This window comes from Polistes dominula, unplaced genomic scaffold (genome assembly GCF_049000335.1).
Source record: "Polistes dominula isolate Pdom_NZ unplaced genomic scaffold, Pdom_raw_medaka contig_16, whole genome shotgun sequence".
NCBI lineage: Eukaryota > Metazoa > Arthropoda > Insecta > Hymenoptera > Vespidae > Polistes > Polistes dominula.
The window spans coordinates 5,584,236-5,610,773 of record NW_028301040.1 but is presented as its reverse complement, the minus strand read 5'-3'; the positions used below and the strand labels follow the sequence as shown (position 1 = coordinate 5,610,773).

At 37.2% G+C, this 26,538-nt stretch overlaps 2 protein-coding genes across 3 annotated transcripts in view; one reads left to right on the top strand and one right to left on the bottom strand.

The window, feature by feature from the left end:
• The first annotated feature begins 731 nt into the window (after window positions 1-731).
• Window positions 732-14,260, top strand: Eaat2 (Excitatory amino acid transporter 2). 2 transcript variants are annotated; one of them, XM_015320645.2, is made up of 11 exons: window positions 732-2,072; window positions 4,878-5,003; window positions 5,096-5,303; window positions 5,868-5,910; window positions 5,996-6,249; window positions 6,336-6,569; window positions 9,203-9,397; window positions 9,470-9,604; window positions 9,685-9,793; window positions 9,877-9,995; window positions 10,741-14,260. In XM_015320645.2, the coding sequence occupies exons 1-11, from the start codon at window positions 1,898-1,900 to the stop codon at window positions 10,787-10,789; spliced, it is 1,647 nt and encodes a 548-aa protein (XP_015176131.1). In that variant the 5' UTR covers window positions 732-1,897; the 3' UTR covers window positions 10,790-14,260. The 2 variants fall into 2 exon arrangements, with proteins under 2 accessions (XP_015176131.1, XP_015176132.1); XM_015320646.2 differs by having other exon boundaries at window positions 740-2,072; window positions 9,877-10,011.
• The window catches only part of LOC107066250 (dachsous cadherin-related 1), a 47,631-nt gene continuing 35,201 nt past the window's right edge, over window positions 14,109-26,538 (bottom strand). The window contains exons 13-16 of the mRNA XM_015320721.2: window positions 26,190-26,475; window positions 21,623-21,919; window positions 18,651-19,107; window positions 14,109-18,564 (exon numbers count right to left, since the gene is read on the bottom strand). Of these exons, the coding sequence (XP_015176207.2) occupies window positions 16,239-18,564; window positions 18,651-19,107; window positions 21,623-21,919; window positions 26,190-26,475 (3,366 nt within the window). The 3' untranslated portion in view covers window positions 14,109-16,238. The remainder of the gene's footprint in view (window positions 18,565-18,650; window positions 19,108-21,622; window positions 21,920-26,189; window positions 26,476-26,538) is intronic.

Sequence of the window (26,538 nt, the reverse complement as noted above, 5' to 3'; positions counted from 1 at the left end):
ACCGTCTTCTTATAAAATAAAATTATAATCATTTAATCAGAAGAGAATACCCAAAAGGCAATCAGAACAACTTCAAAAGTTGAACAAAAAGTAAATGCATATAACTATTGAAAAGTTTATAATTGTACCGAAAATACAATCTAATCATGAACCGAATTGGGATAGGGTAGTTTTGGAAGGGGGTTGAATTCTAAAAAGAAACCTTGACGATTAAAAATTGGGTCATTATATATATATATCAAATATTACATAACAACTCGAGTCAAGACAAAGATCGACAAAAAAAAGTGGAATAACGAGTGGTACGTAGAGTATTCATGAAATAATTCCCATCGGCTTAGATTCTCACGACGACGATGACGACGAGGACAACGACGACACGACGACGACGATAACCAAGAATAAAAAAATAAAAAAAGAATGAAAAGAAAACGTAGTATCATTTCTTTATTCAGTAAAATAAAGGGATGACTTGAAAAACGTGTCTCTTTTTCTTATTCTCGACAGACGGACGCATAGGGCTCGAAACAATAATAACGCATTGGAAAGATGAAAAGCTTTTCTGTGCCCTTCGGCTAAATCCTCCCTTCCCTTTCTCGTTTCCTTTGTGACGAAGCTTTCTCTCATTCCATTTGTAGCATCTCACTTTCGCCTGTCATGCGATCGAGCTAGCAAGCAAGCAGCAAAAGGTATCAGCATCGGCACGTATCCTCGTTTTCTATCGCGACCGAGTTAGGCGGTCTGAGTTCGCACATGCGCCTGTTTGCTAAAGCTCACGATAGGGAGTAAGAGAAGGATGGAAAGAGGGTGAGAGAAGACAGAAAGGGTCGTCAGGGAAATCAATACGGCAATGTCCGCCGGTAACCGGCCCAGTCGGGGCTCATCCTTTGCAAGTATCGCATCGAAGCTAGTGCAAGATCAACAACGTTACTACGTCAGCAGCATAGTCGTCATCAGGAGGGTCCATTTCGGTCGAAGGTCATAAACAAGGATCGACCTCGTACCAGAAATTTAAATAATTACCAGTGAAAACAGAAAAGAAGAAAGTTGAGCGACGTAAATTGCACATCAAGGGAAGATAAGAGGAAATATAGAAAGAAAAAAGAAAGAAAGCAAGAGGAAGGAAGGAAGGAAGGAAGGAAGGAAGGAAGGAAGGAAGGAAGGAAGGAAGGCGGAACCACCTTTTGAATCATAGTTCTGTGAATACAAGAGAAGGGGGTGGAAGGGTGATATCGTTGGTAGAGGGTGTCGAGCAGGTATCACGAAGGTAACTGACCCTGTGCAACAGTGGCAATTCTCTCGATCCTATCGTAAAGCTTCTAACGTGAAGGAGGAGATCACTTGAAAACTATACAACTTGTTCCTTGACTAAATATCCAAAAAGAAATAAATATTTATTGACGAAAGTATTATTAGTGATATTAATCGAGAACGACATCGATTCGTGTCTGTATTTCTTTATATCTGTCTCTCACACACACAGACAGACACTCTCACACTCCCTCTCTTTTCTCGGAGAGGATTCAATCCTATTCTCTATAATAAAAAAGAAGATTACAAATAAATCCAATAAATAAAAAGGGAGAATAAGGAAAAAGACGATTTGAAGTCGGTGAAAATATTGGTGTCGAATATTCTTTCAAGTACAACGATCGAGTTAAGAGGAAAGGAGAAGCCCGGCAGGCTGTTGGGACGTCTGGTAGGCGCTCGCGATTGCTCGTTCCGCAGTGATTTATCTCAACACTCCCAAAACGGCAACCCGTCGTTGTCGTGGTGCTGCCGGGGCCCCGCCGTTAGCCGCGAGAGATCGCGAGAAGGGAGCACGGCAGAATCGGTTGCCTCCTCCGCAAACGTTACCACCGCTTCCTACGCCGCATCTTGTTGGCGGCCAAGTGAGATGGAGGAGAAGTCCTCGGCGCGCTTCTCGGAGTACCTGTTCGCCAAGATGGACGGGCAGGACGTCTCGGCCTCTCAGGGTCCCCGCAAGGTGACCGCCGACACTAGGAAGTGGATGCGGGAGAATCTCTTGCTTATGATCACTCTGTCAGGTGTACTTCTTGGTGTAATCCTTGGTAGGTATCCCCCCAACCCCACAAATTTATTTATCCTTATCATTTCAATCAATTTATTGATCATGCATACGAAATATCCCTGAGGAGGATATTTTATTTATGCTTTAACCGGATATAATATACATTTTTGAATAATAACGCGATAAGATTGATTGATTGATTTGTTATTCACGCTATAGGTCTTTATTGATATTAAAAAAAAAGGATTAAAAAAAAACAAGGCATATCTTTTACCCTAACAGTTTTCTCAGTAACCGCATTTGTTTATTTATAAACCTTGGATGGGGATGGGTCAAACGGCTTTTACTTTGCAGGATAAAGTGCGAATTAATGATTTACCATAGAAGCCAAAGTAACCGATAATTGCCACCTCGTTATTACGCTACGTGTCATATCTATTCTCGAAATTTTCATCTTCTATTCGATATTTATTATTTTACTCGGATAAAATATTTCAAAGATTTTTTATGTTTACATTTTTATTTATTCACAAAATAATTATTATTGATTAATTAATAATTGTTTGAATTTATTTCCTAAAAGAAATAAGTTGAAATAAATAATAGAACCATTCGTAGTTCTATCGTGTCACACGTGTACTCTCGATAATCAATGGATTGTATGGAGGTTGAAGTAAGACAAGTACCAAGTGCATATATGCAAATGTATGGTCGATAAGTAATTGCTTGTCTATAGAACTAGAAGGGAATATCGGCCTGGGTACATATACATTAAAGTTATTGTCCTTTCAAATTCCCACATTGCTTTTATATTCTTTCTTTTACAAAGAATTGTCTATCGTATACCTAAATATAATACGTTTCCAAGTATTGGTCTTTTAAAATACAAAATCGATCCTATCTACTATTTGATTTGATAAAGTTCACGGGCTATATCCACCAATATTTTTTGTATTTTTACTGTTATTATTATTATTATTGAAAATGACGTGTACATCTATGACCAAATAATGAACTATTTTATCATTGGCATTCGTATGTTTTCTTTGCATTCGATCGAGTTCGTTACAGTGTGTTAAAGCAAACAACAGATACTTATCGTTATTGTACATAGTGGAACACCTCTCATTTTTATTTCTACCTTTTCTTTCTTTTTTTCTTCATGATTGATCATATGTACACCGTTCTTTATATTTCTGTTGGCCTTGGTTCTCTTGGCATATAGCTGCTCTTGGCATATCGTAAAAACGATTTATCACGTGGACTCTTACTTTAATGTTCTTTGTATCTTCGATACGATTTTAATGACAATATATTTCTGAGCCATAATTCGAGAAACTGAATAATACGAGTATCGTTTAGTTGTCATCTTTAATGGTATCAATTTTGTATTATTAGAAAGAATGTTTTTTTATTTTTTTTTCTTATTATTATTGGTGATCATGAATCAAGTGTAAGACAGAAAGCTCATAATAAAACAACGTGGGTCTCGTTGATAATTCAATACCCGATGACATCAGATTTTCGTCGCTAGAATGTTCATAAATATTAAATTAAATTACAAATCAAAGCTTACTATAATCTCTTGTGAGCTATTTTCGTAGAAAATAGAGAAAGTATATTTTACAAAGATAATTATGCAAAGAATATCGCATAGTCGGTATTTGCGTCGATCAATAAAGCTTAAGTTTATGAGAGTTATATTTTATATTTCCACGTCAACGATATAGATTTTACTTACAAAGGTACATGTAATATAGACATTGAGAAGAGAATTCAGTCAAATTTATTTAGCTAATTATTTTCCAAGTTTATTTCATCCGTAAGGAAGACTAACACGTTCGATTATACGCTTTCAAATGATTCTATTCAATAATATTTAATTACTTTTATACGAGAGAAAAGGAAGAAAAGAACCAATTTTTTAAAGTTTATAAATTTCATAAATATACAAACGAAATTGTAGAACAAATTATTATCATAATTTAATAATAATAATAAAAGAGAAACGTCACACACACGTTGCACTTTAAAAACAGTTATACATAGAAACGTTTCGTCGTATCTTCAAGGCTTTTACTCGTTAATTTTCATATCTACGATGCTCGTCGAGTCATCTTCGTAATATCGATCGTGAATTTCATAAGAATTCGTGCCAACGAGAACGTAGTGAAAAATTCTCGATGATTATGTTCATAAGAAAAAGAAATACTATTCTAACATGTGTCTGTGTGTCGGACGAATAGGACGGGGGTGAAATTGATTACGTGTGTACGTTATTGACGACCCAGTTTGAAATTACCGTATTCGTTACGTAAAACTTTAGTCGTTGTCACATTATCTCGTTAAAAGGTGTCAATCATCTACGAGAGGTTTCCTTCAAAAGTCTCATCTAATTAATTTTTCCTACCGAAACTCGATCTTACTTAAACTCGTATCTTTAACATGACCCTTTGGAAAGGTTCAAGGACGGTTTCCATTTCTTCTTAATATTATATCGAATTAGAATCCATATAGAATGCACGTAGTGCACTTACACCTACGTTTTTTTCGGTAATCCTTTCATTTCGTTCAAAGATTATTCCATTTATCAAATGTCTTATTTTTGACGAGCTTCTTAGTACATCTTATTAACTTTTATTATTTAAATACAATGAAACGTACACCAATACTTTCTACCAATTAACATCTTACATTTAAAAAAAAAAACTTTATTCAATTAGAGATATAATTATCTCGATAGGTAGATACTTCAATCTAAAAGAAGTTGGTTAATTTCTTTTGAAATTTATTTTTACCATGTTACTATGTATCTTCCATTACAAATGATTTTTTATAATTACAGGATTTGGTTTGCGACCATTGGGCCTTAGCGAAGACGCTGTCATGTTGATCAGCTATCCTGGAGAACTTTTTATGCGAATACTGAAATTAATGATTCTACCGTTGGTAATTGCTAGCCTCATATCAGGTAAGTTTTATTGATATATTTAAAACAACAACAACAAAGTAATACATTTAATATTATTTATTAAATATATTTTTTTTTATTTCATTTGAAAGGTTCAGCCAGTTTGAACGCTAGGATGAACGGAATGATAGCCGTACGAACTCTTGTCTATTTCATACTCACGTCTTTCCTTAACGCCGTAATAGGAGTTATCCTTGTTCTTGTTATTCATCCTGGAAATCCAGGAATCAGGGAATCGATTACACTTCCGACTCACGCCAGAGCCGTCAACATCTTAGACAGCCTTCTGGATTTAGGAAGGTAATGAACAACAGTCCTACTTTTATCTTCCATTCTGACATTTTCCAAGACGTAGGAGTCGATAAATTTCATTTCCATTTCTAATAAATTCTTTATTTCGTTCTTTTATTTCTGTTATACGATAAGCTTGTTTATTTTTAACCAAAATAAAACACGGGTTTATTGCGTGAAAACAGTCGTAGGTGTTGAGTAATGGAAGATTTAACACGTAAGAAAATAGAAAAAGTGGGAAAAAGTTGAAATATCGTAGCTTTTAAGTTGAAGGATTAAGGTCGCTCGGTTTCACGATCGCCAAAACTATTAAAACGAAGAACAGTCATTGTGATCACGAATACCACTACATTTACTAACCAAGAGACCAAAATAGATGTGCATCGATCGTGCGTGATTTATTCATGCGCGAAGTACACTTTTTCCTTGTCCGTGGTATCTTTCGTCATATGGGCGGCACTGCTAAACGTTTTGTTCAAAGTCTTCGAATCGTAAAGTGTCCTCTTTATAGAAACGCTACTTGGGTGTAGAGACGTCATTTAATTCAATAGTTTTTTATGCTTTTATTTTTAGGAACATGTTTCCTGACAACCTCTTTCAAGCTGCATTTCAACAGGTAAAAAGAATCTACTTTATTTATTTTCATGAAAAATAAATCAAAAGATGTGAATGTGGTAATGATAATGGATATTGTTTTAAAGGCACATACCGTTTATGTACCAAGAAAACCACCGGTACAAAATCAAACCGATGGTTTGTCGGTCAAAGTAGTCGGCGAAGAAGACCTGATAAGAGTGATCCAATATAGAAGTGGTACCAATACTTTAGGCATCGTCTTCTTTTGTCTAGTCTTTGGCACTTTCCTAGGTACCCTTGGTGAAAAGGGTCAGGTTGTGATAGATTTCTTCAAGGCTGTTTTCGAGGTCATTATGCGAATGGTCTCCACTGTAATGTGGTATGTAAATCTTAGAAAAAAAAAAAAACAAGAAAAAAAATTCAATTGAAATGAAATTATTAATTAAAATGATTTTGATTAAACAGGATGACACCGATAGGTATAACTTCGGTAATAGCAGGGAAAGTCCTCGGTGTGAATGATCTGGCGCTGGTAATGTCGCAGCTAGCCTGGTTCATCGTCACGATCGTGATCGGTGTCTTTTTCTATCAGCTGGTGGTGATGCAGTTGATCTACCTGGCCGTCGTGAGAAAGAACCCCTTTAGATTCTACGCCGGCCTCGCCCAGGGTACACTCACCGCCTTCGCCATGGCATCAACGTGAGTCGTCGACCTTCGAATCCCAGCCCGACCTTCAGAGAACCCATCACGCCTGCCTTAAGGGGCCTCGGTCGTCATCGTCATTGTCGATTTCGATCCTGTTTCTCCACTTTTCTTTTTCTTTTCTGTTTCCTTGCATCATTTAAGAGAACAGAAAGAACTTCAGAAAAATATCAGTTTCTTCTCTTCCCAACATTACAAAAAAAAAATATCATTTTCCCATCGTCTTTGTCAATATAATTTTTGTAATCTATTTATCATATGTGACTCTCTTACGTGATGGTGATCGTCCTATTAAATCTGCACGCGCACGATATACCGATGACGACGTGAAGACAGTGAACGTTTTCGAGAAACGGAAGGGCGTGTCGAAACGACTTGAATCGATTTTTTATAGAAACAATGTGTTTCAGCCAGCCGAGTGGAGTGGCTTTACGAGGCCGTGGTCCCCGAATCCTATTTCCTAAAATTTGGCCCTGAGATTTATACGGCGTTTAACAGATGTATTATTTTTTATCTTATCGTCATTGCAATTATCGTTTCCCTTTTTTGCGGAAAACGTCTTTTGTCAATTAGGTTTGTATTTTTTTTTCTTTTTTTTTTCTTTCATATCGACAAAACGTTGTATAATTCTAGCCGTGTGATAATTCTCCTTTCCCATCCTTCCTAGAACATTTTACACAATCTCTCTATTGTTATCGCGTTGTTCGCGAGGAGAGCTCGTCATGCCCCATGAAAAAGTGAGAAAGAGAGAGAGAGAGAGAGAAAGGGAGAGAGGTATGCAGTTCCGGGTGGCACTTAGGATGTGGATTACTACCGGTACCTGATACTCCGTGACTCCAACTTCCTCCGATCAATTCCATCGATTTTAAATTATGGAAGTTCGAGTGGAAAAACGGAGTGAAAGATTTCCACGTAACGCGCATAAAAATACATTTTTCATATAGGTTTAATATTATTATGGTGGAACTCTTCAGGAAAATTGTTAATGTCGTTTGAACCGGAAATCGGCTGACTCCGTGTCACCTGGACTGATTTGTGACGTGGAAGCTTCCTCGAATATCTTCTCGAGGAGGGCTCCACGTTTGATAATATCTTCATCGTTTATTTAGCTAAGTATTAGCATTTTGTACAATTTTTCTAGAGGAACTGGAAAAATATTGGTTGTTTGCGCCGAGCCCGCTCTTCCAGGTTTGACGGGGACGTCCTTGACTGGCGAGAGCTGCTGGACCACGTGCGATCATTATATTTTACATCTCGATCATTCATTTGTGCGGATCGCGCGAAGCAACGATCATTTTTCCAGTTCAATAACCTATCCACCTTCCCAAATTGCTGACGTAGAATTACTTTTATATTAAAAGGTGCGCAGAAAAAGAATTTCATTAATCTTCTATGAAGAAAATCAATATTAAATATTATTTAATGTTTTCAATATTTCATTAACGAATCGTGTTACACGTAAAGTCTCTTCATTTGTTTCGTAAAAATATTATTAAATCCGGTTTTCCTTCTTCGAACCTAAAATTGTAAGTGTTATTTCGAAATGTTCTTCCTTCGATCGAGATTCGAAAATTAATGTAAATTTAGAATCGTTCGGTAAAGATCTAAAAAAACACTTTTCTAAATACCATTTCTACGTCAATCCACGAATTCATTTCTACCAGCCTAATAAGACAAAGTGTCTCCGATGGAAATCTGTGGTTTAACCAGAGCGGTCGATCTCCAGCTTTCCTTGGTTCCTCTCTCCCTCACCCTGGACCTTAATCACTCAGACATAATCATCGTTAACGTCGATTCATCGATAGTGCATATCTCTAATTCAACCTGTTTTCTCTGTGGATTAACTTTTTCCAGAAAAGAATCGTACACAACTGTGCGTACACTGTGACACTGTGAGACACTGAGTTATCAGTGTATCTGAACAAAGACTATATGAATATCATGATGATGTATTAGAACACGCGCTGCACGCGGCCTTTTGCAGGTGGTTGACACTAACAAAAAGAGAAAGAGAGAGAGAGAGAGAGAGAGAGAGTGACCGAGGGTGGCCCTTGGTAAGTATTTAATGGCCGCAGATGAAGGTACATACAATTGTCTGTTACAGATTGAATGAACTTCAACGTCAACTTGGAAATTGGATCGATTAGCAGGCCACCTCGATCATAATCCGTGATTAATGCCGCTTGATTTTCAGTTCTTCGTCACGGTCATTCTGGCTGTCCTTGATAGATTCTCTGATGTCTCTCGATCCTTCTCCCGTTCGTACGTTTAGAAATGAAAAAGATATTAGATGAACGAGTCTTAGTCAACTCGTTTTGCATATCATTCGGTTTCGTGAGCATGAAATGACCTCTCCGTATTGTTATCATTACTATTATTACTGCCAATTCAATCATTTCGTATAATATTATCTATATAGATGCATATGTAATAATACGATGATACTATACATTTCTAAAATATTTCTATCGTTTAGAAAGAAAGTAATTCTTTTAATCGATAAAAAAAGATCTCTTATTTAACGCCAGAATGATCCTTATCGGCAGTCAACCCTGGGGCATGCGGATTTATCCTTTTTTATTAAAAACGAGAACGTTGGCCTGGTGTTTTTCTAACATAGCTTTGTACAGGGCCGCCGCACTCCCCGTTACTTTTCGACTGATGACCGAGAAGCTCAGGGTCGATCCCAGAGTCACCAGATTCGTCCTCCCGATTGGGTGCAACATCAATATGGACGGAACCGCACTCTTCGTCGCGGTTGCAAGTATCTTCATCGCTCAGATGAACGGGATTATTTTGGGTTTCGGGGAGATCATTACTGTTATGTAAGTTTATTTATTATTAAGTAATTTTTAATCAACTAGTCATAAAAAATTAATTTGTTCTTTTTTTCGTAGTTTGACATCCACAGCAGCATCCGTTTCTTCAGCTTCGGTTCCAAGTGCAGCTCTAGTTTTACTACTAGTTGTTTTGAGTGCCATTGACGCACCTGTTCATGACGTTTCTCTTCTCTTTGCTATCGATTGGTTTGTGTAAGTTTTTTCTTGTAATATTTGCATATAGATATCATCGTCAACGATTCAACATAATCTATACAAACTATGTTTTACAGAGATCGTATAAGAACGACCAATAATATGTTAGGAGATTGTTATGCTGCTGCTGTAGTAGAACAATTGTCTAAAAAAGAATTAATGGCATTGGATGCAGCAGCTTATCAGGTAGGTTACAATAAATGTTAGGTAATTACAATATTATATATTTAAGTATCATTACTAACTGGTATTTGTGATGTTTCTTTAAGTCTGAAACAGTACTGCCCACAACCTTAGCCAATGGATGCATCTCGGCTAACAGGGTACCCGATCCTGATACTATCGTCGTTGAAATGCAAGACGACACGAGGATAGCCGGCATCGCCAAGTAAACTAACTTGTTGGTAGGGCTAGGCTATCACTTTATATGCTCATTAACGACATTCGCTTTGCAAATCCAATCGACTTATTCAAGCTTGTCGATTAGTACTTTTTTTTTTTCATTTAAAAATCAGATGCTTATTAAATCATCAAACCATCCTCTAATACGCTTTTATTTCTAACTGGAGAGTCGTTGATTACATCGCAGATTGCATAAATAATAATAGGTCGATGGTAATGTAACGCGATTCATAAAACGAGTCTCGAACTCGACTCACCACCACCACGTGTGCTTGTATGCAAATCATTGCACAACATGCTTTAAAATACATACAACACGATAAGTCGATACGGTGATGATGTAAGAACATTCAGTTTACACGTTATAGTTCAATGATCAGACTAGAACTACGTGGAAAAATACCATTGTTTGTTCTGCCTATAAATGAAAGTCTGCTTTATCGTTTTGTTATTTGTAAATCGATCGATCGATCGTTGGATGAATATCTAACAAGTACCAACAGTACAAACTCTTCAATCCCTTCTTTCATTTGATTAATTATATAAATGTAGAACATATTATCACACGATGTAGAATCATTCGATTCATTTTGGTCTTGCATTTGTTGCATTAGATGTTTTGTTTCATATCAGGAAACAATTTTGCTATTTAGTTTTAACTTTGTTATCAAAAGTGTTTCTTTAAGACTTTATTAAACATTGAAATATTTGTCTTTTTGGTTTGTTTTTAGCATCAGCGTACTACCAATACCACGAAGTGTAACGGAGGAGACCGTTTGACTAATGGCCGATCTCGCAAGACAATTTAATACGGTATACCAACGAGATATGCCGATCGATTGAGAAAACAAACTCTCAGTGGCGAGGTTAAACATTAGGCACGACCAGTGCCTTTAATTTTCCCCCTTTCATTTATTTTTCATTTAATTTTATTAAACTAGAGTTACCAACTTTTCAATCCCCCAAAAAGAAAGAAAATGTCGACAGAGATACTCGGCTTGGACACTGGATGACTATGAAAAGTCACGGATTTACTATTTCTCCATTTTTTGAAAGAGTTTAAGTGAGCAATGTTTTTAGACTGCGATTCGATCGACCAGGAAAAAAAGAGAGGTAGATAAAAAAAAAAGAGAAAGTTCGAACGCAAGACAATTTTAAAAAAGAACAAAATATTAAAAAACAAAATGAAAAGGAGTCAATATCGTATCGAAACGTTCGTGCGTTTACGATACAAGAGTAGCAATAAAAATATTTGAGATACGTAAGTTTAAAAAAAAGATTTAAAAAAAATGCGCTTCTATAAATTATTATAGGAGCACCGATTCGCGTGTAAAAAAAAAATCTCGCTCGTGTTATACTACGAAAGTGCGTTTTCCCGTCTATTTATTTCTTTTTGTCTATTTTTCTCTAATAGATCTTTCTATATTTTTTTATTTTTATTTTTTTTCCTCTTCTTTCCTTGTTTGTTTTTTTTAAACTAAAATTGGTACTTGTTACTACGAAAGAAACGGTAGTTTTCGGAACGATAAAAAAACGATCGACAATTTTGCAGGTAAATGAAAATAAAAAAAATATACTTGTCGATTATTAAACGCGAAAAAAAAAACTAAAAATATTTAGTCTGTCTCACTTGACAAGTGATCATTCGCATCGTCGAATGGTGGTGCCTTAATTTCGATGCGCCCTCGGATCAGGTGCGATGAAAGTAATGCGCGTCGTTGAGATGTATTAATTTTCATTAACGTTTTAACAACACACAAACACATCATTCATTAATTCTTTGAAGAGAAACAAAAAAAAACAGAAAAACAATTAATGTGTTTTCCTACAGAAAAATGTTTTTGGAATGATGAATAATAATTAATCTTAGTACTTTGTATTTTAAATCATCGACGTACGATGATCGATCGATCGATCCTAGCCAATGACGCGATAGAAATCGTGTCAGTGGTTTTAGGAAAAACAAAAGACAACAAAACAACAATAACCAAATTAATAAACAAGAAAAATTTCATCGCGAGTGATACTTATAGTAAGTGAGACATCGTAAGTGAAAACTAGTGAGAAGAGAGAGTGAGATTTAAGATTTAAACACAAATGTACATTTTAAACGAGTAGCGTTTCCTGCGTGTTAAACGTGTGTTTAGCATCATCGAACCCTTTGAGAAAAAAAATACATAAAGAAAAAACAAAAAAAAAATCATTCATAATATAAAAAAAAATGCATTAAACAAATACAAGCCTCGTCCGATAGTTTTTAGCAATTACAAATTATTCAATCGTATTTTCATTCCCCATTTAGGGGGGGATGAAAATAATGATGATGATTATAAAAGAATAATGCACCACATTAGATGGGATTATACGTAGATATCTTAAGATATTAAACAAAGTTCGTTGTAATTAAGTATAATTACATATCCGCGATGCGCTGCTAGTCGTGTAAGAGAAAAAAACAAAAATAAGCAAAAGGTGCTACGAGGTGTTTATGCAAAGACGAAATGACGTCGTTGTTTCTTATCACCAATAAGAAAAAGAAAGAAAGAAAGAAGAAAAGAAAGAAAGAAAGAAAGGAAGAAAAGAGTTAGCCTAGCTTTTATTTTTATTCTTTTTCTCGTAGTGTTCGCGTCATTGGCTATGACGATTCGATGCTTGTATAATAAAAAACAAAAAAAGTAAAAACAAAAAATGAAAGAAACAGAAGAAAAGTAAAGGTACATGATGATAATCAAAAAGAAAAAAAAGAAACAAATAATTGATTACAAAAAAGAAAGAAAGAAAGTATCGCAAAAAGGACACAAACGTTGTTGACTTTTTTACATTCTCGTCGATTATGTGTAGGATTTTTGAATCGAAATTAAAATCGATTTTTGTGCGACGAGTTAGATAAGAAGAGAAGTGAGGATTTCAAAATAATACTGATACAGGTATAAAACGTCATATCGCGCGTTTCGCGTTTAATTGTTTGTCAAATTAACACGAGAGGGTTAATCGTATAAAGCGTTAACTATCATTTTCGAGACCCTTTATAATCCTCGATTAACTTTCGGGGGTGAGAAAGGGGTCTGGGGGTAAAAACTTGCGAGTATCGATTTGGAATGAAAACGAGTGGAAAAAATAAGAGGATACTTTTTAATAAATATAATATAAGTAAATTAATCGACGAGAAAAAAATTGAAAAAGATAGTAATGAAGTCTCCTCAAAAGATTAAAAAGTTGTTCATATCAGTTGGAACTTTTCGCGAGCGACGAATGCGATGAACAACGATCAATCAAGATAATAATTATTCTGTCTCACTTTTGTAATTAGAGTGTTCCACAGTATATATATAAGACAGCTCGCCTTCCAAGTATATATATACACTACAAACATATATATATATATATATTATATATATATACATACATATATATATATATAAACACACACATACAATGATTAAACGAATGGAAGGAAAAAAAGAAAGAGAACAAAACCAGCAACATATGCATCCCACTTTTATCATCGTTCACGAGTTATATCGAGGAAGGAAAAGTGTCGTTAGTATTTCGTCCGAGAACAGAAAATACCATTGCAATTTTTATCTCGATGTTAAAAAGAGAGAAAGAGAGAAAGAGAGAAAGAGAGAGAGAGAGAGAGTGAGAGAAATGGAGCGAAAGGGTTTAGAGTGAAAGTGAAAGAGAGTATGATAGAGAGGGAGAGAAAGAAAGGAAGAAAGTTAATTAGTTAGGTCCCCATTTCGGTGGGACCGATAATCAAGACTGGACACGCCATACGATAAATATTATCGTCTTTTTCATCGGCATAATGTATTATTATGGGTAAACGATTCCTATAAGGTTTCGCTAAGTTTAGACAAGTTAAATAGGTAGGTCGATACGTGTTTTATCGTAGAGGCTGTTTCAATGTACAAAATATTTCGAGTACGTAGCATTTACGTAGGTGGTACGTACGTTGTTTCAATTTCGTATGAATTTTTCAAACGAGACGAGTTTCACTTTTCTTTTTCCTTTTTTTTTTCTTTTACTTTTTCTTTATTTTATTTTGAATTTTTTGGTGAATAACTCTTTCATGCAAGCTGGCCAACTCGATTTGTACTATTATAAAGAAAAAAAAAAAAAAAAAAACAAACGCTTTACCGGTGTACACGGTATTGATTAGAGACCAATGATCACTTCTTTTTTTTTGTCACACGTTACGAAAGCTTCGAAAATAATTTTAGATATAAATAAAACCGGTGTTCCGATCTCGATCGATTTCTTCATTTGAATTCTTATAAACACACATATTTAAATAACATTTTGCACGTTTTAATTCAAACAAAACGTGTTCAGATTACAAGATTATTATCGGACATGATTCCTTTTAAGCTCGCGTGCAGTATACCTTAATAATATATACATATATATATATATATATATATATATATATATATATATATATATATATATATGAAAGAACAAATTTCGTTCTGTCTGTGTTCTTAAAATGAATAATTTAAAAGTAACATACTAAACGCAAAAACTACAACAACAACTATAACAACAACAACAGGAACAAAAATAAAAATAAATAAATAAGTAATTATTATCAAATTATCAAGATATTCAAAGACTACGTGTTAATATATAGATATAACATCTTAACGTGTTGTATAATAAAATACAGGTTTGTACGTGGAGAAATTGATGATTGTTAATTAATCCTTTACCTTGTCTTCACCTATTGTTTTCATCAATTAGTAGTGGTGACTTCTTTGAAAAAGTTTAAATCTCCTTTAATTGAAAATGGAAGGGGTCTGTGATGATAATAGGAAAGTAAGTACAAGTGATTGTGTTCTTTTTTGTTAAAAAATTCATTTAATTAAAGCCCACCATGAAGTAGGCCCTTTTTCGGCTCGGAAGAGTCTTTGTACAATGGAATGAGAGAACGTTTGTTTTTATACAAAATATGAAATTATCTATATTCGCTGATGAGTATGTATATTCATTTACTTGAACAAGATGAAACAACCGGTTCTCGTTACATCGAGATTTTTTTCAAGAACCGGATGAGAGAAAAATAAAGAAAAGAGAAATAGAGGGAGAGAGAAAAGAAATGAACAAAAAGAGATATTAAAAGAAAAAAAGGGATGCTTTTGGAGGTTACATTGTCGCGAATATTTAATTAATAGCGATCAGTACGATCACGACAATGCGTTAGTTTTCATTAAATCGATTATGCGAACGAGCACAACGAGTTCGACGAAAAAATACGCTACCGATTTTGAATTTTGAACTCTACGTTATAGAAATAATTAAAAATTATTACAAGAATTTAGTTTTAACTGTACAAAAGCGTAATTAATTTTCGTTCAACGCGTTGTGATCGTAATTTTTTTCTTCTTTTCTTATTTGTTCTATTTTACAAACAGTCTCTAGACCTTTTGTTTGAAATTCATATTTTTTGTTTTTTTTTGTTTTTGATTATAACGGCGAGTTCGTTACGATTTCGTCGATTGAATTAATTATTTACACGTCTACTTAAACGTTTATACTATTTATCGTATTTACAATATTCGCACGAGTATTATTATCTTTTTTTTATTATTATACTATCGATCGAGATAATTATTATACATTAATACAATCTTATTGAGAACTCTTTTTAAAATGCGATCAGTCTTCTTCTCGCGCGTATTCTCTTTATCATCAGATTTACATTCATACAACACATCCAGTTTTTATTTTGTTTGTTTTTTTGTCGTCGAACATACATGATTTTACGAATAAAAATCTATAAATTATTATCTACTAAAGAGATTCTTCTTTTACATTTTAAATACAAGTTCATTTAAACGGAAAACAGTAACGTTGAAGAAAATGTTTAAACTCCTTTTTTAAATTACAATATTTTATAATAACAAAATTCTATTACATTCGATTAGAAATTATGTATTATTCATACAAGGAGTTAAAAAACACATTCATTCACTTAAAAACATTTCACTCGTGATACAATCTTCGTTATCCAACAGCACCCAATAATCAATACGAAACTATCACGTTTGATCTGTTTTAACGAAGAGTCTCCAGCAATTGTTCAAATTAATTAGTATACAAATGTTCCTTTACACTGTCTTTCTATAAAGTTATTGATTTCGATGAAAACAGCCATTAGCCATTAAACTTTAAATATACAATATAACAATACTAATATTATTCCACACAAATTTAGAAAGTAATTAATTTAGATCCTTAATTCAGTGTTGGTAACGGGGATACCTCTATTGGCACTTTGACTGGCTCTCTGCGTTGTAGGTGGAACTAAAGGACTGATACTTGGACTCCTAGTAGCCAATGGTGACAAGGATGGTGAGAAACTTGGACTTAGAGCTGCCGAAGGGAATGTGGAAGCATCGTGACTGATTGGTGATCTTGGCAAGATAGCTCTGGCCAAGGCTGGAGCTGCCAAGGATCTTGGGGCAACAGAAGTTAAAAGAGGTGGCGGTGGTGCTTTATGTACAGACTTGGCTCTACCACTACTACCAGAATTTCCGCTTTGTACGCTGGCAGCATCGTCTTTGAGCCTAGCGATCTCACCAAAAACATGAGCTAATGGTTGATATTGAGGACCCCAATCTAAAAGATAATCCCAATTATAAGACCCAGTAAGTTCTTCTTCACTATGAACAATGGAACTTAAGGAACCGTTCATGCTGGGTCCACCAGGTACTTCCAGACCAGACGTAGGTCTTCCAGGTTCGCCGATTTTTCCGTATATTAATGTAGCTATGTCTGCTTCCGTCGCAGCTTCATCTTCAAATAAATGGAGACTATCTAAAGGAAGAGCTTCTGGTGGTCTTCTTGGAGTACCAGCTGGTGGATCAACGATACCTAACCTCGCTAAATACTCCTGCGTATTGTGAACGGACAAATCGCTTGCTGAGTCTCCCGTTTGTTGTCCCTCGTTGATCATTCTTATTTCTTCATCTTCACCGTCGTCTTCTGCTGATCCTCGTCCCGATGATCCTGATTGATCGCTACCCGAGAGTTCAGATGTAGCTTGCTGTTGACCCGATTGTCCTGAAGTTCCATAAGGTGGTATCTCATCGTACTTGGGTGGTGCGAATTGACACGAAGCACCACCTCCTCCGCCACCACCTCCAGCAGAACCTCCATTTCCGTTTCCACCTACTCCAACGACGCTTCTTATTGGAATAGTATCGAAGGCACTGGGATCCACATAACTGTTGGAGGCAGTGGCGTTGTTTTCTCCGTTTAAACCTGGCTTTGTTCCTGGCTTTTTGTGACGACGATTTCGCAAGTGAAAATACAAAAATACAGCGCCAAATGCGAGAACCAAAAGAAGTAAAGTTATCAAAAGACCAAGAGCCCAATCAGGTAAACCGTTCGATGCGGCAACGGCCATATTCGATCCAATATCATTTGGTATTGCTGTAGCACTTACTCCTCTGAAATCGTTATTGTCGTTATCAACCAAAGTGATTTCTACTACAGTACTATTCGACAGAGAACCTTGTCTTCCGGAACTGGCGCTTACTACTAATCTAGAAGACCCTTCAACATCCATATCCATATGTATTAATTTTTGTTTGATAATTAACGCACCAGTAGTTCGATTTAATTTAAAATAAGGATGTTGAGATGTCAATTGATAAACCACTCGTCCATCTGGTCCCTTGTCACGATCGGTAGCAGTTACGTGACCTATCACAGTACCCGGCATCATCTGAGAACCACTTCGAATTCCAAATTTGTACATTTTCTCGGTAAATTGAGGGAAGAACTCATCCCTAGATTCGATCTCCACTCTAACTCTTACTGCTGCCGTACGACCACCCATGTCAGTTGCTCGCAATGTAAACGCATAACGATTTCGTTGTTCATAATCAAACGTAGCACACGTAGTAACAGTTCCTGATTTGGCATCAACTTCAAAAAGTTTCCAACTATCGTCGATGTCAGAAAATCCAGTTGCAGCTGCTGATACGATCGAATAATTCAACGAGCCAAATATTCCTCGATCAAGATCGGATGCTCTTGCCAAGAAAACGATTGTACCAGCTGGCTCATTTTCACCAACGAATTCTAAATATTCAGAAACAGGGAATTTAGGCGAATTATCATTCACATCTTCCAAACGAATTCTTAATCTTGCCAAAGCACAAAGAGGTAGCAAAGGATCGCTGTCACATGCCATGACAACGAGATTATGAATCTCTGGTTCTAAATCGCAGTCGAGAGTTGCATTAACCAAAATAGCACCAGTATTTTTCTCAACACGAAAGAGTCCCGCATCATTTCCTGACGTGATATCATACGTCAAAGTGGCTGCTGGGGTGCCAGCTAAATCGTCATCCTTGGCATGTAACATGGCCACTGTACTATCAAATGCTGCGTCTTCTTTAATCGAAACTTGATAAAGTTCTTCAAGGAAGCTTGGATAATTGTCATTTATGTCTTCGACGATAACTGTCACTGTGACAAGTTCATCTCCTACCAAGGAACCCATTGTTGTGTTTTCATCCCTCGAACCAAGTTTAAGTGTATACCTAAAAAACCAAAAAAAGAAAGATTTAAATAATTGAACTAGTTGGTGAAATAATAGTAAAAGAAAAAAAGGAAATATAATACTCACATGTCTTTCGTTTCTCGATCAAGCGATTTAGCCAAGATCAATCTTCCTCTGGACACTTCGAAAACTCCAGTCTCGTCGCCAGCGACGATAGCACCGTCCAAAAGATCGACATCCGATAATCTCATCAAAGTCTTGCCTCTCGATGAGTTCTCCTTCGCATTGATTTTGTATTCTCGTCCAGGTAAAGTGTTCTTAAGACTGCTGAGTCTTACAACGACGGAACAAGTCGCTGAAGCCGATGGTTTGCCATGATCTTCGGCCACAATCGTCAGTTCTACTTCTTTTGGTAATGGTCTTGGTATTGCTGTACGATTAACTGTCAATACACCAGTACTTGGATGAACGGTGAAACCCTTGACAGGTTGTAAAAGATAATATCGTATTCTACTATTGTCTTCCGTGAAATCGTCGTCTGTAGCGTTGACCGTGAGTATTTCTTGCAGTCCACCGTGTCCTTCTACAGGAAACATAAAAGAAGGAGTTAAACAAACGTGAACAAAGCGTGTAACTGTAATCACAACGCAAGTTTCATGGCGTCACCCACGCATTAAATTAGCCATGCTAAGTGCAATGCGTATTAGACCAAGGAAGAAAGAAAGAAAGAGAGAATAATATTTTTTATTTCGGTCTACCCAATCCGCTCCATTAGAAAACATATTCTATTGGTCGTTTAAGACGTTTTGAGAATGAGTAAGAGTTAAAGAGAGAGAGAAACATTCTCAAGAACCCGAAAGACGATAATTCACGCGAATGACGCTCGGGAGATCCGATAATAAATTTTCCAGCACGTAATTATTGTCGCGTCGGACATGGGACGCGATTTCTTCTTCTTCTTCTTCTTCTTCTTCTTCTTCTTCTTCTTCTTCTTCTTCTTCTTCTTCTACTGAGTGTGGGTCTTGGCGACACCGAAAAGCTTTATAAGGTAGAAGAGAGAAAGAAACGTTTGCGTCGCACTCGGTGAGAATCGATTATCGAATCGTAGGAGGCCGCGGGACCTCTCGAAAAGAGTTCTCGAGAGAGGATCGAGAGATCACGCGCGTCGAGGTCAAGTACCCTTAGGCTCTTCTTCTTCCAGCTACGTCCTCCTCCACCTCTTCATCTTTTTCCTCTTCTTCTTCTTTGGCTCGTTCCCGACGAAGGAGGAGGATAAGCCGTCCTGACATCGGACCGAACGGAAGTATGAAATAATAACCAGTTATATAAATCGCTCGGCGGAGCCCTGGGCCTGACCAGGGCCCCGTGCGCACAAAAATCATTTCGATGCGTTTCAAATCGTCGGATAACTCGGCATTAATGTGCCAAGCCGCGGCGTAAAGCGAGAGGCCAAGGAGAAGGAGGAAGGTAGGAAGGTTGGTAGGATCGGAAATAAGGAGCATATAAAGCTCGCGGTTGCCCTTTGGGGGATGTTCGGAGGTGAGGTGGTAGGACGACCTCGAACAACGCGAGATGGCAAAAGGGACTTTAAACCCTTTCGAGAGGGACGGACCGTATAATTATTGCCGAGTGCGTAAGATCCCCGGACAAGAACCCGCTTTGCAAATTCTCTCATTGTATCACGTGACCATCCCAACTTTTCTCACATACATACACGAATGTGTTCCTTCAGTTTCATCTCGTCGAGAGAACACAACGCGATTGTAACATTATTTTTAAAATGTTGTATTATATTTATCTATGCAGACATTTTTTTATTTGTGTCACGAATTCACGATGTGTAAAAAGAAGAAAAAAATAAGATGTAAATTCGTAAGATCGTCCAAAAACATGTTCTTCTAGAGAGAATCCTTCTGCCAATCGGATTTCACCCTGTTTCCCATTCTCCGGCAAGCAAATACACCATTAGGCTTGGCCCTATGTATTTTTAATAAGTTTCGAAAGACTTCGAAGCCGGCGATCTCGGCCGGTGGTTGGAACGAAGGCGGCTTTTCGGCTGCCTCGCAAACGGTGTCCCCGCGTTTATTTATGTGCGAGGCGTTTGCAATCCACCGCCTCACCCCACATTATTCCTTTCCCCCCTTGACAATCCTCTTCTCTCTTTTGCAGCTAGCTTTTCATCGCTTTCTCTCTCTCTCTCTCTCTCATTCTTTTTCTTTCTCTTCTCCCTCTTCTTCTTTGCGCGCTTTATCTCGGCGCGGTGTCAATTCGAGTTTGGAACACGGGCAACAGGACAACGCGTGTCTACTAAAAACCAGTTTTTAAACGCGCGTTTATTTCGCACCGAGGGGGCTCGTTCCAAGTTTCTCTTTCTCTCTCTCTCTCTTTCTTTCTCTTCATTTTTCATCTTTCTCTCTTACTTCTTCCTCGTCCTTCAACGGCAAAATAATACATGCAAAAGCAAGCTGAAATCTTTGGCTCGGTTATCAAGCTGCGAGTTTGTTTTTTTTTCTTCTTCTCCAACCAACATCGATAGTTTTTATTTTAATTTCCTTGTCTTTGGAAGATCGCGAATAATCACGCGAAACAGCAGAAGATATTTAAGTACCAATCATTTTCATAAACTATTATATTAATGGGGGAAAAGGGATTGTCCTTTGACAATTAATCGTTGATCTCTTGTTATCGTGTACCGAGATAAATGCAATTGTACGCCAACTAAAAAGCAATGAAACTTTCTCACATTGTTCTATCATCGATAAAGAGAAAGAAAATAGAAAGAGTAGTAGAACAATTTACTGGAATCGAATCGCCGATGTATCTGAGAAAATCTTATGATCTTTACGGTCGACAAAGGCTATCGGATGATATAACATTGAACTCTGAACAAGATACGGTCCAACTATAGTAAATATGGCAGCTAGAGAAGAAGAAGAAGAATAATAATAAGAAGAAGGCCGTGGGTAATCTCGAAAAAGCATCATTTTGAGATAAATCAAAGGACGAAGCGATAAAATGAAATCCTATTCGATGAGAATTCTTTTATCTATTTCACTTTTAGTTCTTCTATACTTTGTATATAAAGGTTAGATACCAACCTGAGAGTGTAGCAACGTAGGCAGTTTGTTGAAATCTCGGAGCGTTGTCGTTCAAATCAGCAACGCGTATCGTCATATCTGTTGTTGCCTCGTGTATTCCATCGCTTGCAATTACTCTTAAAGTATATTCGAATTTTCTTTCTGCGTCCAATGGTTTTCGTAAAATAACTTTCCCACCATATCTGTCGATGCTGAACGGACCAGGATCCGTTGTATTGCTAAAGCGATAAATCAATGCAGGTGAACTGTCCACGTCGTTCGCTGTCATGGTCGTTAATACGCTTCCTACTGCAGTACCTGTCAAATACAAAAGATTGTTAGAAATAACATTATTTACGATTAAGGTAAGAATATATAAATGTATTTTAAAGTCTATCTCATAATTTCATATTACGAATACATTTCTACATTGTATATTATACAATAGTCAATTATTCTTAAATAAGTAGAAACCATTGAAACATTTTAATCCAAGTACAATATTATATTGTATACAAAGAGACTTTCAATTAAGAAGTTATCGCGAAAATGTTATTATTCTTTGTTGTGGTTACTAAGAAATGATTTTTATTCATTCGCGTGACATCTTTCGTCTCGCATTGTCAACGGTGACGATCTTTTCCGATACGAAAGTCGAGCATCAACTTGGCCTTTTTTCTCTTGTTTTTCTTCATTCTCTTATTCTTTTCACAAGATCGTGTGGCGCCATTTTGCGATGGCAAGGAGCTCCCTTCAATGGAGTCGCGTTTAAAATGCATTGGATTCTTACTATCGCGTCGTTTTATCTCGCTCTCGTGCAAAGAAGAAGCACTCTAGAGAGAATGAGATGGATTTCTCAGCAATGAGATCGCAGGGGAGTTGTCGCGAGTAGCTAACTCTTTTTCAAAGACTCTCCATTTTGGTTAGTAGTAATAATTTCTCTTGGCTCGTAAACGCGTAACGAGCCTTCGACGTTTATTCTCGTAAAAATTTCTTCATCGATCGATATTAACATCCGTTCATAAGTTCCTCGTTATTCGTCATTCTTCTCGACAGTGTAATCGAATTTTACGACTCTTTCCTATACTCGTTAAATAAATAATTAAATAAATAAATAAATAATTCAATTTTTAATAAAAATGTACGACAGTCTTCGTATTAGTGTAAGCAAACCTTAGAAGATTGTAAAAGAATTACATGAAAATGGATGACATTGAATCGCGAGACATTCGAATTCGATTCCGAAGGAGAGTTCACACTCTTGGTGGAGTCAGCAACATCGACTGGCTTGCAACACCTGCGGCGATGAAAGAATTATTCCGTAGGAGCGCGACGTGTCCGAGGGGGCCTCGGCAACTAGTTGGCACGCGGCTGAATCCGTTCATAAATTTCAACGCGGATCGTTAAAGTCGTGTAAATCGGTTTCGAGTGTGCCTTACGTATCGACTAATCTTTTGAATTTCCCCTCCAACCTCGTAACTCGTAACGCTGGAGAAAGATATTGTCAGGGTGGAAAATTTACGTTCTCGAAATGCGGGTATTAGAATTGAAACGATGAAAGACGATGCGAAGATTATAAACGTTGCCTTTAATCTCGACGCTAAGCAGACTACTCGTAAGTAAGTACATAACTGTGTATATACATATATGTACATAGAAAAGAGGATTATACCGAACGATCGTTTGTTTTAACGATCGTTTAATGACGAACCTCTTAAGCATCAAGCCAAATATTTTTTTAGAATGTTCTTAGAGGATGTTAGAAAGACCCATTTAACTCTAACGCGAATACAATTAATTTCGATTACTTGGAAGTACCTGGATCTGTTTCCGAAGCTTCCTAGAACGGAAATCTCAAGATGGGAATAAGATGGTCGCGGTGTGTTCCATGTAAGGAAGAAAATCTACTCGTCGGTGGTCTACCATTGTTTCGATATCTCGTGTCAATGCCACTTTCGGAATCGATCGATGCCTTTGATTAAATCCTCCCCTGGCAAAAGGGTCGCGCGCTTGCGCTATAGGTGCACGTGGCCCTCAAAGAGCCTTCGAGCAAGAACGCGAGCAAGGCTCCGAGTTATCAAGCAACGACCGCACCTCTCATTCTAACGCAACGGGTAATTAAATTTCTTATTCCGGGGCGGGGTAATAAAGAACGATTACTACGTGCCACGTTCAAATTCGACCTTGTTGCGCATCGGCGAAAGGTATTACATACATATATACATACATATGTGCATAAGATCGGAGCAGCCGTTCGAGACGCGATAGAGACGATTTCCGTTTCGAGAGACCCTAATGATTATCGCCTCGACGTTGTTGGGGATTTACGCTCGAAGGAAATCCTGAGAGAGAGAGAGAGAAAGGGATAGAAAACAACTAAAAAGGATAAGAAGGATTTCATCGATATGTTCCTCGCATCGAGCATATTTCCCATTGGGGCAGAACGATCTCTGGGCGAATTAATATCCTCTATAAAAATAATCCAATTTCTATCTTTTATCGTAACGAGGAAAATTACTGGGAATTAAAAGCGAATATAATATTTTTCTTTTATTAATTATTATATATGATGAGATAGGGTAAAAAGGTTAAAGTTTTGAACGAAGAGGGGTTGAGAGAGAATATTGTTAATCGGTCCTTAATCAGATCCTCGTTCGTTCGAGTGACATTTCTACGGGATTCTTGCAGGTGGCTTTCTGAAAAGATCCGCGGCGCTAACTCGCTACCGGTATATCCTTTTCTTTTTCCGTGTCCCCTTTCGTTGTGCACGAGTGCGGGCGGTGTTAAATAAATTCTATCGGGCACGGCATCGCGGACAGAAGTGGTAGGTAGCCTCGTTTACACCGGCTTCAAGTTTTATGGCGATACAAATTAGATAGTAATCTCGCGTTACGCCATCGGCGCGCGAGAGTACACAAACGCGCGAGCTTCTTCTTGGATGTTGAAGAAAGGTTTCAAGGTTCTGAAGAAACAAAAAAAAATACAAGTAAAGGAGTAAGAGGGAATGGTACCTAACGAGTGGAGAAGGGGAAGCGTCCTTTACTTGTTCCGACAATTAGCATGGACTTGAATTAAGGATCATCCGAATTATAAGATCGCTATCAGGATTTTTCATGACGAAGGGAATGGTAGGTTTTGTACTTTAAACGAATTATTACGTGATTTTATTTTTTTCTTCCACACCTCCTACGATATGTTCCATTAGATTTTTTTATCCCGTACTTTATGAATTGTTAATCCTATTGAATAAACCATTTGGTTGTTTCAAACTCGGCTCGATATTCGTGTATATACATTACAAATAAATTCGATCGGGACACGTTCGAGAACATTGAATCGTATCCGTCAAGTAAGAACTTCGGAGAGGGAAAGTGAATGGAAGAGGTGGGAGGGAGGGAGGACGTCGAAGAAGGAGAGAAATGGTTAGCCACGAAACCCGCATCGGCAGCGTGCCCTAAGTTATGCAGATTGTTCCGAACAGTCGGACTTTAATGCCAGCATAAATCCTTTACCACTTAACTTTATACTTGGAGAGCAAAGCGCACTACTCCCACCTCACTTCGTGGTACTTCTTCTTCTTCTTTCTCTACCTTTTCTTTCTACGCTTTTCGTCCCTCTTTAACTTAACTCTTTCTCTCTGTTCTCGCTCTTTTGCTATATAGGTACATGTATACATATATCTTTTTCTCTTTCTGCCTGTAGGTTCTTAGGGGACGGGGATCATCGTGGCACACTTCGTCCTGCAGCACGAACGTCTCTTTTTCTCTTCGCGTGGGCGACCTTGCGACCGGTTAACCTGCAGTCGCTGTTGCATAGGAGCGGCTAGATTTCGAGAGACCTGCACGTGAAGACGAGTGCACGCGAGACCGACGATTGAAACCCGAACCGTACTTACTACGTACTATCGGTTCTTCCTCATAGATTCAAGGTGGAATTTGCTACCGGCTAAATGTTAAGCCTCACTTGTTACGATGTAAATTTGATTAGCTTGAAAACTACTATAAGTAACACGTCATACGTCATCATTTATTGACATGGGTTCATGGACAAGTGTTATGAATTATTATTTTCAACTTGTTTATAGTATTCATTCTAATTGTTTATTATATAAACGCGATCGATCAACGAACAAATTATCTTGGGGACAAGTCCTGTGATTTAAAGTGCAAGGTAATAAGACACACTGAGCTTAACTGAAAGCTGGAAACTCGCCCCTTTAATAATAACCTCTTCGCATCTCGTAGTGAAGAGATGTGCGCGCGCGTCGAATCGTTAAAAAGACTTTCTCCCTCTCTCTCTCAGCGAATTTCTTCTCGTATATACTTGGCTCACATCCAACGCTCCACTTTATTGGCTAATTAAAGCAAGGTAATTAAGCTATTACAGCATACGTGTAGGGTGGTTACAGGGAGAAGCTAATCACTGTGTGCTCTGTGCCGTGTCGAAACAGGCCACGGTATCCTTCGTCTTCTTATAAATCTCTGAGAAAATATTTCTTGCTGACTACCTTAGCAAACGACGAGTCACCAAATTTCTATCTTTTCCTTTTACATTTTTTCCTGTCTTAATTTCTTATTGCAAAACTTACCTTCAGACACGGAGATTACGTTATGCTCAGGAAATGTCGGATGGTTATCATTGATGTCGATTACTCTGACGCTAAGAGCTGCTGTACCAGTCAACTGTGGGTTTCCTTGATCAGTTGCAATGATCGTTAATCTATACTTTTCACGAATCTCACGATCGAGTACTATGTTGGTCCGAACTATGCCACTGTAAGGTGGACTAATAGTGAAGGCATTGTCTGGATTACCATCAACTATATGATAAAGTATTCTGCTATTCAATCCTTGATCCGCGTCGCTTGCTGATAACTGTAAAATGAAAATGATTATAAATTAGATAACTAAAACAAATAACTGATTATATATTTTCAA

What these genes read in the sequence shown, in the direction of transcription:
- Eaat2 (XM_015320645.2), top strand. Translation starts at nt 1,898, where the DNA reads ATGGAGGAGAAGTCCTCGGCGCGCTTCTCGGAGTACCTGTTCGCCAAG. An exon ending in ACTTCTTGGTGTAATCCTTG is followed by an intron (nt 2,073 to 4,877) that starts GTAGGTATCCCC and finishes TTATAATTACAG; the next exon opens with GATTTGGTTTGCGACCATTG. An exon ending in TTCAAGCTGCATTTCAACAG is followed by an intron (nt 5,911 to 5,995) that starts GTAAAAAGAATC and finishes ATTGTTTTAAAG; the next exon opens with GCACATACCGTTTATGTACC.